Here is a 12,088-nt window from a genome sequence, read left to right as displayed (position 1 = left end):
CGCAGCTGTTGTGTGTGCTGATGCGCCAGGGAGGCAAAATAAGCTGATCCCTGGAGCCAGCATTACACTTCAGCCATTAACACCAGACAGAAGGATATCTACATCATCATATAGAAGGAAACGTAAATGGATGGAGACACACATGGATCACATTAGTTTACTGTAAAGCTACATCTTAGTTGGTGCTTATCTTAGCGAGAGCCGAGTTCAAATCAGCATGAAGTTTTAACATCTACTCTCATGTAATGGAAATCATATATTTCAGAGCTTCCAAGGCTGAACACTGTTCAGGAGGAATTGTTTAGCCATGCTCCGCTTGTTGTGTGCAGTAGATCAGCTCTCTGTTTAGCGCTGCTCCCCTTGTTGTATGCAGTAGATCAGCTCTCTGTTTAGCCATGCTTCCCTTGTTGTGTGCAGTAGATCAGCTCTCTGTTTAGCGCTGCTCTCCTTGTTGTATGCAGTAGATCAACTCTCTGTTTAGCCATGCTCTCCTTGTTGTGTGCAGTAGATCTGCTCTCTGTTTAGCGCTGCTCCCCTTGTTGTGTGCAGTAGATCAGCTCTGTGTTTTGTTCTCTTCAGATATGGGAGAAGCTGCTGTATGGAGTGTGTTTTTTCCACGCTCTTGTCCAGGAGAGGAAGAAGTTTGGACCCCTGGGCTGGAACATTCCCTATGGGTTTAACGAGTCTGACCTGCGCATCAGTATCAGGCAGCTGCAGGTAGGGTCTCACCATACACATGGGTACCAGTCTGCATGCTACCAAAATGCTGCAAGAAACAGAAGAGAGAGCAACATAATAGCACAACTGATAAATAATAACCTATTCTACCATGTTCTCCTATCCACTCCTTTTTGTCTTTGCCTTCTTAAAAGATTTTTAAAGTTTCAGGTTTAGCTATTTTTAACTTGCCTGCATGACCTGCTGTAACTAGCTGTACCATTCACAGCTCTGCAAGGTTAGCATACACACTTCCCTCTTCATGGAACCATTTAAAGATCCTTCACACTATCAATTGGGGGTGAACTCCACATGACAGTGATTTATGAGTATGTGAATCAAAACTCATTTCAACATTTACATTTTCTTCTAGATGAAACGTTTGTCGTTTAATTTATGAAGTTTATTTTCTAAAGCTGCATGTTGGGCCCTGGACCAGAACTGACTGAGCACACAGTGCAGAGCCTGGTATTGTCAATGGTGCTTCTGGAGCTGACTAAGCACACAGTGCAGAGCATGGTATTGTCAATGGTGCTTCTAGAGCTGACTAAGCACACAGTGCAGAGTATGGTATTGTCAATGGTGCTTCTAGAGCTGACTAAGCACACAGTGCACAGTATGGTATTGTCAATGGTGCTTCTAGAGCTGACTAAGCACACAGTGCAGAGCATGGTATTGTCAATGGTGCTTCTAGAGCTGACTAAGCACACAGTGCAGAGTATGGTATTGTCAATGGTGCTTCTAGAGCTGACTAAGCACACAGTGCACAGTATGGTATTGTCAATGGTGCTTCTAGAGCTGACTAAGCACACAGTGCACAGTATGGTATTGTCAATGGTGCTTCTAGAGCTGACTGAGCACACAGTGCAGAGCATGGTATTGTCAATGGTGCTTCCAGAGCACCTGATATTCACTTTGTTCTTAAATATCATGATAATGATTTTTTTAAAATTGTGCATTCAGTAATGATTATACTGCAACTCAGTACTGCTTATATGAGGAATTGTTTCCCTAAATAATTTTGGGGTAAATTACATGATTTCTCTCTCCTGACTTCCACAACAAAAAGCATGAAGTGGGTTCTGTTACAGTGCTCTTGAGAGGCAGGCTAGATGAAGTGGGTTCTGTTACAGTGCTCTTGAGAGGCAGGCTAGATGAAGTGGGTTCTGTTACAGTGCTCTTGAGAGGCAGGCTAGATGAAGTGGGTTCTGTTACAGTGCTCTTGAGAGGCAGGCTAGATGAAGTGGGTTCTGTTACAGTGCTCTTGAGAGGCAGGCTAGATGAAGTGGGTTCTGTTACAGTGCTCTTGAGAGGCAGGCTAGGTTCAGTTGTTTTGTTTGCTTCTGACCTGCCTGTCCTGCTGCACTCCAGCTCTTTGTGAAGGAGTATGAGCAGGTGCCCTTCGAAGCCATCACCTACCTGACGGGGGAGTGTAACTACGGAGGCCGTGTGACCGATGACTGGGACAGGAGGCTGCTCATGACCATCCTCGCCGACTTCTACAACCCCGAGATCATCGACAACCCCCGCTACACCTTCTCACCCAGCGGGAACTACTACGCCCCCCCCAAGAGTGTGTATGAAGATTACATTGAATTTATAAAGGTTAGAGGCTTCGCTTTATAAAAACTCTTTCTGCTTTCTTTGTTTAATTGAATCCGGTAAGTAATGAAAATAGGGTTGTGAAGCGGAGGATTGATGAGCTCCACCATGCCACTCTTGATTTAGTGGTGAAGGCTGGGAACTCGCCTTTAATACAAAAACAAATGCGTTTAGTGTTTAAACATGTACAGTAAACTCTCAGTTATCTGGTAATGGAAGGAGGGATGCCCCGGATACCACAAAAACATGGAAAACATGTACAGTATACTGCACTTACTTTATAGTTTCTTCAAGTCATCAATAGAACTATTTCAAGCTTTTCTTGAATTGTAAAACCACGCATTTCAATGAGACTGAGAGCTGCCTCCTCTGTTCTGCAGAAGCTGCCCCTCACCCAGCACCCCGAGGTGTTCGGCATGCATGAGAACGTGGACATCTCCAAGGACCTGCAGCAGACCCGCATCCTGTTCAACTCGCTGCTGCTGACCCAGGGGGGCGGCAGGAAGGGGGGCTCCTCCGGGGGGGGCGATAGCACTCTGTTCGAGATCGCCAAAGGCATCCTCACCAAGGTAGGGGCCAGGCCGGGAGAGACCCTTTCAAGCTTAACAATCTATTCAAGCATGTGCAAATTACAGGCTGTGCCATAATCAGGCATCTAAGACTGTTAATATTGGTTGTCTCTCTATCCCCTTGTAAAGGTTTATTTATAGTAAAAGCATAGCGAAGTGTAATATAGTATAGTTAAAAATGCACATAAGCATTGTAAAGCACAGATGGGCATGGTAAAGGGTATTAAAAACCATGGTAACCTATGGTAAATGCATAGCATAAGCATGGGATAAACTGAAAAATGATTATGGTAACCTTTTGTCAGGGTTCCTTTTGTATATGATTGAACAATAAAAAGTATTAGCCAATGTATAAATAAACACTGTTGGGGTCCCCGAGTGGCTCATCCAGTTAAAGCGCTGCCGCTGGGAGTGCAGGATGAGTCACACAGCTTGGACAGCACCGGTTCACGTCCAGGCTGTGCAAAGAGGCCGAACTTTGCTGGGGACTCCGAAGGGGGCGTCACATTGGCTCTGACACTCCCAGGGTGGAGAATGGGAAACCGTCAGGGATTGCTTCTCCTCATCGCACAACAGCAAACCCTACTGGCCAGACACCAAGCACATTCAGAGTGGATAAGAGGCAGGGCTGGTCTCTGTTCTCTGGGATCAGTAGCCCGCCCACCTAGGGCTGGCATGCAGAGACTTCATCTTCACAGCCAAAGCAGTGCTGTGTAACTGTGCGCTTCATTCCTTTCAGCTTCCTAAAGACTTTGACATTGAGGCTGCGTTGCAGAAGTTCCCAGTGAGATATGATGAGAGTATGAACACAGTGTTGGTGCAGGAAATGGAGAGATTCAACAAGTAAGATGTGTCTTCTAATAAACACTTCAGAAGCAAATAGACTCCCAGAACACAGACCTGTGAAATCCACATTCATTCTGCCTGAAACACTCAGAGCAACAAAGGCATCATCACTGGTATCATTTAATACCTTGTGGGCCATCCTTAGCCTAAACACAGACCTGATCGGGATCCCGTGAATGAGATCTCCTCCTGGGGTTTGTGGTTTTTGTAATTCAGGGCTGGGACACTGCTGGGGATGGGGGTGAGACCTGCTGACCACTCGCCACTTGGCGGGGTCTATGTGCTGTTGATGAGTCTCTGTGCATGTGTCACACTAACATTCATGTGCCGGTGGATTTGCATGTTACCGCCCTGCTTACCTTGTTTGGTTCCTCCATCATTAATTTTCATTGTTCTCTCATTTTTTCACTCAGTTTGATCCGGACAATACGCAGCAGCCTCCTGAACCTCCAGAAAGCCATCAAAGGTCTTGTGGTCATGGACTCGGACTTGGAGGCCCTTGCCAGTAGTCTGCTTGTTGGAAAGGTGCCGGAGAAATGGGCGAAGCGCTCCTACCCCAGCCTCAAACCACTGGGGAGCTACATCAACGACTTCCTCGCCAGGCTCAAATTCTTACAGGTGCCAACATGTGAAAACAAATCCAAAAACCACCCAAACCTTGTACTAATCACAGGTTGTTAGGCTGCTTGTGCTGGTGTGTATAAGATGATCACTGATCCCATGCTGTCTTTACACTGCTGCAGGACTGGTACGATCATGACAAGCCCAAAGTGTACTGGCTGTCTGGGTTCTTCTTCACCCAGGCCTTCCTGACGGGAGCGATGCAGAACTACGCCAGGAAATACACCATCCCTATCGACCTGCTCGGCTTCAACTTCGAGGTGTGTGAGCGCTGTGCAGATCAGTGCACCAGAATCAACAACAAATAACAATGCATTGCCACTTTTAGAGCTTCTAAAGGACACGCTATAAAAATGAAGTCTTAAAGTTTATTTTGAATGATTTTACATGAGTCCCCAATTCATTTTGGATTTGAGTTTTAGAGCACTCCCTGGCTAGAGTCTAACTCTGTGCTCTTAATCAGAGTTGCATTAGTGTTGCATCTGTTTCTTCTGGTGCTGAGTGAATCTTTGTGCTGTATTCATTACTGCACTGCCTGAAACGTTACTAGCTCATTATATTTCAGTGAAGGAAGTGAAAATAATGCCTTGTGTATTTGTGTTCACAAACAGGTGCTTCCCTTGGACACCTCTAATACTGCTCCTGAAGACGGTGTTTATATCCACGGACTCTTCTTAGATGGTGCTCGCTGGGACAAGAAAAAGTCAGTAAAAATGATCATTGAATTAAGACCCATGGGTCAGATTCACCTTACATTCACTCCACTGCAGTTTACTAAAACAGAAACGCGTCTGTCCGCATTAGAAGCAGCCCCATGAGAGCCCCCCCGCCCCCAGCCCTGCAAGCGAGCCTGACACAACAAAATGTGCTGAAGCATAGTGCAAGCATAGTGAAGCACAGTGAACTAATGATTAAACACTAGTAAGCAGAGAATTGCATAGCAGTTTGAGTCATTCCAAGTTTTTCTTTAGCTGTAATTGTTAAATGTTCAAAGGGTGCATGCTATCCAAATACAATTATACCCTGGGTAAGCGATAAAAGCACAGGAAACTGCTAAATTACCATTTAGAGTTACCGTGGGAATTAAAATAAACAACAAGTCACATTTCTAAAGAGCCTTTCATCACAAGGATCCCAAAGCGCTTCACACACACACACACACACAGACACACACTCACACACATACACACAGACAGAGAGACACACACACAGACAGAGGCACACACACACAGACACACACACAGACAGACAGAGGCACACAGACAGAGACACACTCACACACACACACACACACACACACAGACAGAGACACACACACACACTGACACACACACACACAGACAGAGAGAGGCACACAGACAGAGAGACACACACACACACATACATACACACACACAAAAGAACAATTAAACCATTACATTAAAAACAGAATAATACAGAATCTGATAAAAGTTTAAAACATGTGGTTTTAATTGTAAAAAAAAAAAAAAAAGCTAGTTTGTAGAAATGGAACAATTAAGAGTCTAAGACTAAAACATTATGAAGTTATGTGAAAGGAATGGCTTGTGGGTGATGATGTCAGACCAGGAAATACAGATGCACAGTACTGTGAGTCAGTGCGCTGGTGCGCAGATTTATTGTGCAAATTAAATATTTAAACAAAACAAACACTGATACCAAAGTAAAAGGCATGCTGACTAAAACAAAACAACCAAAACCCGTGAACACAAACCCCAAAACAAGTATCGTGCTGGTTCTTCAATGTGTTCTTTGATCCTTGTTTCTCCCGACTCTCTCCCATTCTCCACTACGAACACACCAACCTAGAATGAGCGACCCGTGCCTCTTTATATACAGCTGTGCCGGGACTCCATTGCTAATCAATCATTCAGCTGAGTCCAGGCATAGTCTGCATGTGAACTATTTGTGCATTACCCATTCCCAAAAACCAATATACATTTAAAATCACCCGTGCTACATCACCCACACCATACAGAGTAAACAAAATACACCCAGGGGCGCGGGGCACCCCGTCACAAGGTAGAGTTTTAAAAAGTATAAAAAGAAAATGCAGTTTTGATACGTTTTATTTAAAAACAGTACGAGTCCCAGCTTCCCTGACTGAAGAATGCAGAGCATTCCATAATGTAGGAGCTTTACAAGAAAAGCCCCTTCCTCTCGTATTATTTGTATTCACCCTGGAATAACCAGCAGCTCCGCATCCTGTGATCTGAGAGTGCGGGTAAGAGTATACAGGATCAGGAATAACAAACAGCCCTGCATCCTGTGATCTGAGAGTGCAGTTAAGAGTATACAGGATCAGGAATAACCAGCAGCTCCGCATCCTGTGATCTGAGAGTGCGGTAGGAGTATACAGGATCAGTAATAACCAGCAGCCCTGCATCCTGTGATCTGAGAGTGTGGGTAGGAGTATACAGGATCAGTAATAACCAGCAGCCCTGCATCCTGTGATCTGAGAGTGCGGGTAAGAGTATACAGGATCAGGAATAACAAGCAGCCCTGCATCCTGTGATCTGAGAGTGTGGGTAGGAGTATACAGGATCAGTAATAACCAGCAGCCCTGCATCCTGTGATCTGAGAGTGTGGGTAAGAGTATACAGGATCAGTAAATAAAGGGTGGGTGTTTAGATCTGGTGTCTATCAAACTTTTAGTTAGTTGCCAGTGGCTGCTTTGCCGAGTTTAGTTTTATAGAATAGAGCCCTTTTCCACAATCAGTCCATCTGTTCTTTTTTCTTCTACGATTGGGTGTACAGGTGCAGTAACTAATTGTTGTTTTAAATGTGAAGCTCTTCTAGTCACTTCATCTCTAATTGGATGTGCTTGTGGTCCTCTCTTTACAGCGGTGTCCTGTCAGAACAGTATCCCAAAGTGCTGTTTGATCCCATTCCTATCATGTGGATAAAACCAAGTAAGTGACACAGCTTTGAGCCCACACACACACATGTCTCTCCATGTCATTATTAACAGTACAAAGACTCAGGCATTTCCGGAGACTGCTAGACCAGCTGCATAGTAGACGATCTGATCTGCCTGTGTATTTGTACAGAGAAGCATTTTGTGTTTCATTTGTGAACCAGATGTGTTTTTTTTCAGTGAGTTTTATCAGTTAAAAGGTCCCCAGTAGCTCACCTGGTTAAGGCACTACTGCAGTCAGCAGCTCAGTGAGTTGAATCCTGGCTGCGCCAAGCCCATGACTGATTCACTAATTCTATCTGTCTGAAGTCATCAGACAAATCTCCAATACAATTTACACATAGACACTGCACCCTTAGAGCCAGGCCGCTTTATACTGCTCACACTCTATAGCAATGTAACCCCTTTATAATTCCCCCAGTGTAGATCAGCTCAATGCTGAGTAAGATCATTGACACCGTGCTGTAATGATAAGACTTCTTTCATTTAGCAAGGTTAACATATGATGCTATAATCACACTTTCTGTAAATACACCTGCTTCAAATGTTCTTTTTACTCTTAAATTGCATTTATTTAACTTGAATGAAGGGGCTTTTTCAACACAACTTAACGGGGAAGAGGGAAATCCTAGCCTATTGCTCTTACTAATTTTAATCCCAATATGTCTGTTTAAGTCAATTTCTTTGCACTTGTATTGTGTTCGTACAACAGTTTGTTAAATGTGTTATTTATCTTGAATTTTAAAGTTTCCATGGGTTTGAAAATTGTACAGTTGTGCAACTCAACAGTTCTTTTTCTGCAATTTGTACTTTTGAGATTCTAACTGCATTGTTGTCTCATACGGTACTATAAATACTGAAGCAGTTAAACATCTCACTGTCTCTCTTCAGTCAGGGAGGACTACAGTGTGCTGCCATGCAAGAGCACTCAATCACATCAGCCTCCTCACAAGCCATTCCAGACATTCTCAGCACTGCCCTCTGCAGGGCGAGCCAGTGCTGTACATCCACACACCGTTCATCCTCCTCACATACCATTCCAGACATTCTCAGCACTGCCCTCTGCAGGGCGAGCCAGTGCTGTACATCCACACACCGTTCAGCCTCCTCACATACCATTCCAGACATTCTCAGCACTGCCCTCTGCAGGGCGAGCCAGTGCTGTACATCCACACACCGTTCAGCCTCCTCACATACCATTCCAGACATTCTCAGCACTGCCCTCTGCAGGGCGAGCCAGTGCTGTACATCCACACACCGTTCAGGAGACGCTGTCCTGCTTTATATTTAAACCTTTGTTTTGAACAAACCCTATAGAAACTTTGATCTAAAATAAATGTTTGCATGAAAACAAACCATTACATAAATGAATAAAGCTGCACCTCTCCAGGCTGCGTGTTTGCAAATCTAAATGCTGAACAGTATGTTGTGGAACAATTCTAACCGAATTTATACTGGGAAACCCAAAACAGTGCTTCTGTGTGTTTCTTTAGATGTTTATAAAGGGTTGCGATGTAGTTACACCAGGCAGGGGCAGGGTTTGAGAGGGACGCTGTCTGTGAATGGAAGTGCTGAAGAACAGACACAGGGAACTGATCTGTCAGTGCAAGCCTGACACAAGTGTAAGACTGCCACGTTTACATCATTTAAATGAGGGACAGGACCTTTTCAAGACAAAAATACTGGAATATTAATATAAATAAAAAACAATACCTTTCAACTGGGCATTAAACATTGTTTCACATTTACTGTAGTACTAAGAATTATGTAATACACGTTTCTATTAACGTAGGAAAATAAGTTACTTGCACATGTGTTGCAATACAGAGCATTGGAAAAGCTCATGGCTAATTAACAGAAAGCAGGGTCTCCAGCACACAGCATCTGCCCGTTCAGTTTCACTTTATCAAACACTCTGAGATCTACAGGTAACCTACTCAAGCAAACTACGAATACAAAAAAATAAAACTGCTTTAGATTGACAAAAAAGTGCTTACTCAAATATTATTAGTGAAAAATGTCCTTACTTAAATGTTATCAGTGATTGTATTGGAGCTTGGTTATTTATCGGCATTTGAAACAACTTTTAATTGAACTTCGCCTTGTTTTTGTAAATAGTGAGCAAATACCAAACTACATTTGTTGTGTATCCTCCAATATCCCAAAATGCTTTGTGGTATGTTTGGCGAAATACTCAGAGCAGGTGCCTGAAGGACTTGCTATCAGTGTACACTCCGCATTAGGTATTCATTTTTATGCTTCAAAAAATCTGGCAGGACATCTCTGTTAAACTAGTGGGGAAAATAACAAAAACACAACGTTAAATTAGGCGACTGCAAAAATGAAATGCGAGTTAAAAGTAGGATCGGGGATGAACAAATCACATTTGTCAGCTCTGTTTGAAATAAAATTAAGACGACCAGAATCAGGCTCAGGCAAGATATGAAGATAAAAACAAAGATTGTTTCGTAATTAACAGCTTTTTCTGAGTTTAATTATAAAACAGAATCAGCTCAAGTTGTTAAAAGGGACTTCACCTGATTAAAAATAAAACCTGAAAACTTCAAGCCCTACTTGTGTGTGTGTGTGTGTATGTGTGTGTGTGTGTGTGTGTGTGTGTTCGGATTTACTTTTTCCGCAATACTTGTTATATTTCATTTATGCAATATGGACCTCTGTTAATATGGGGCATAACACATTATTTTAAAATAAAATACAGTGCATGGTGGGATACTGTCATATTAATTTCCACGGTTCGTTGCGCTGCTGGGAATTGTAACTGAACTATTCTAATGGTGTGTGGACGCAATAAGCCTGACTAAACATGAAACGGTACTTCAGTGTGGACGCTTTGAGCTGGATTAATTAGAACGGTTTCGAGTACGGTTCTTGAGATCGGTTATGTAGTGTGGACAGGGCCTTAGTCCCCCTCAACCTAACCTACCAATTTCCTATCTGTCAAGCACATTTTTTGGAAGGTAAATCTATGTGATAAATACAATATTCCGTGTCTGGAGAGAGTTGGGATGCTTTCTATTGCTATAGCAAGGTGGTCAATCAGGAATACAATATTACTGTTTCTTTATAACTCTATAGTGCATGCAAGCCATTTGTTAAGTGTATTCCATCTGCAGCGTTGGAATTAAAAACAATTAGCGTGTTTCTGTGAAATCACAGTCTTTATGAGAAGCAAGGTAGGTTGTTTAATAATGACAGCCTTACACATTTATACAACTAGTAGACAAACCCTTAGTGACCACCACTGGACTTTATTAATCCTTCACCCAGAGCACTGCCAGTGTTACTGTGTAACAGCCCTGTCACTAGAATATAATGACTTGGACCAAACTGCTCTGAAAAAGCATCTCTAAGCTGGTGTAGCTACCATTCATTATGCACTTCAGTAAAGGGATGGGAACAGATGCAGCCAGTCTGATCCTATCCAGTGACTGCGCACCGCTGCACTGAGGAGGGTTCAGAAGAGGCCCGGGTGACATGTGTAGGAACTGTAAGAGTCTGTGGCACAGTTGTGATCTCACACCCTATCCAGTGACTGCACACCGCTGCACTGAGGAGGGTTCAGAAGAGGTCCAGGTGACATGTGTAAGAACTGTAAGAGTGTGTGGCACAGTTGTGATCTCACACCCTATCCAGTGACTGCGCACCGCTGCACTGAGGAGGATTCAGAAGAGTAAGAGTGTCTGCCACATGTCAGCAGATAGTGTGCACATTGCAAATAGTATGTGATTTAAAAGAATACAGTGGGAAACAGGAAAGTGATCCATGAAAACCAGTTGAAAACTTGCTTTATTGTGGAAACCACAAGCAAAACTTAAAGAAGCTAAGTCAAGAAGACAAACTTTTTGTAAGTGTTACGTGAAGTTAATGGGAGAAACAGTGTACTTGATTTAGTTTTGTAAATTCTTACCTCAGCATTTATAATTGTTTAAAGTTATGAATGAATTATGAAGATCCATTTTGAGGGTCCTCATTTAAAATGAGTACTCTGCATTGACTGTGTCCCTCCGTTCATCCGTCCATCTTGCTATCTGTTTGTCTCTCACACCTACCTTGAATTTTCTACAAACTTGTCCAAACGTATCATACATTCATAGCCTCCTATTGACATTTCAGATTGCATTTGGCTGTAATCCGATAAAGTCTTGATTTTATACAAGTATTTACAACGTGTTCCTCCTATGATGTTCCTGGCACTTCCACTGGAACTGTACTTATCAGTTTCATCCAGCGCAGGTACAGCACAGCACAGCACAGCGCAGGCACAGGTTATGGATAACCCAGCAGCACGTCTGAATGTTACACTCTAAAAACTGCCCCCCTTGTTAAACACAATAAGTGCAGCCCCTGTTTCCTGGAAGTGTTTGTCTGACTACCGGCTAGTACTGCGAGCTTCAGATGCATTCCCTGGCGGAGCTGCCCAATAGTTGTTTTCATTTTGTTCATCAAAATGTTTCTTTCTTTTTTTCTGCGCAGAGAAAATGTCTTCAGAGAAGAAAGCCGATGAGTACGTGTGCCCCTTGTACAAAACGAGCGAGCGCAAGGGGACCCTGTCCACCACAGGGCACTCCACCAACTTCGTTATCGCCATGAGGCTGCCCTCAGCACGGCCCGTGCAGCACTGGATAAAGCGTGGGGTGGCACTACTCTGCCAGCTGGATGACTGAGAAGAACAAGGGGCAGAATCACACACACACACACAAAGACACACACGCACGCACACACACACAGACACACACACAAAGACGCACACACACACAGACACACACACACAAAGACG

General features: G+C 43.5%; 1 protein-coding gene across 1 annotated transcript in view; it reads left to right on the top strand.

The window, feature by feature from the left end:
• Positions 1-12,088, top strand: part of dnah12 (dynein, axonemal, heavy chain 12) — a 96,031-nt gene extending 83,943 nt beyond the window's left edge. The window contains exons 66-74 of the mRNA XM_034906060.2: positions 580-717; positions 2,089-2,322; positions 2,700-2,888; positions 3,628-3,731; positions 4,148-4,352; positions 4,478-4,615; positions 4,967-5,058; positions 7,218-7,285; positions 11,785-12,088. Coding sequence (XP_034761951.2) covers positions 580-717; positions 2,089-2,322; positions 2,700-2,888; positions 3,628-3,731; positions 4,148-4,352; positions 4,478-4,615; positions 4,967-5,058; positions 7,218-7,285; positions 11,785-11,975 — 1,359 coding nt within the window. The 3' untranslated portion in view covers positions 11,976-12,088. The remainder of the gene's footprint in view (positions 1-579; positions 718-2,088; positions 2,323-2,699; positions 2,889-3,627; positions 3,732-4,147; positions 4,353-4,477; positions 4,616-4,966; positions 5,059-7,217; positions 7,286-11,784) is intronic.

Source organism: Acipenser ruthenus, chromosome 16 (assembly GCF_902713425.1).
Source record: "Acipenser ruthenus chromosome 16, fAciRut3.2 maternal haplotype, whole genome shotgun sequence".
Taxonomy (NCBI): Eukaryota; Metazoa; Chordata; class Actinopteri; order Acipenseriformes; family Acipenseridae; genus Acipenser; species Acipenser ruthenus.
This window is presented reverse-complemented; position numbering and strand designations above follow the sequence as displayed.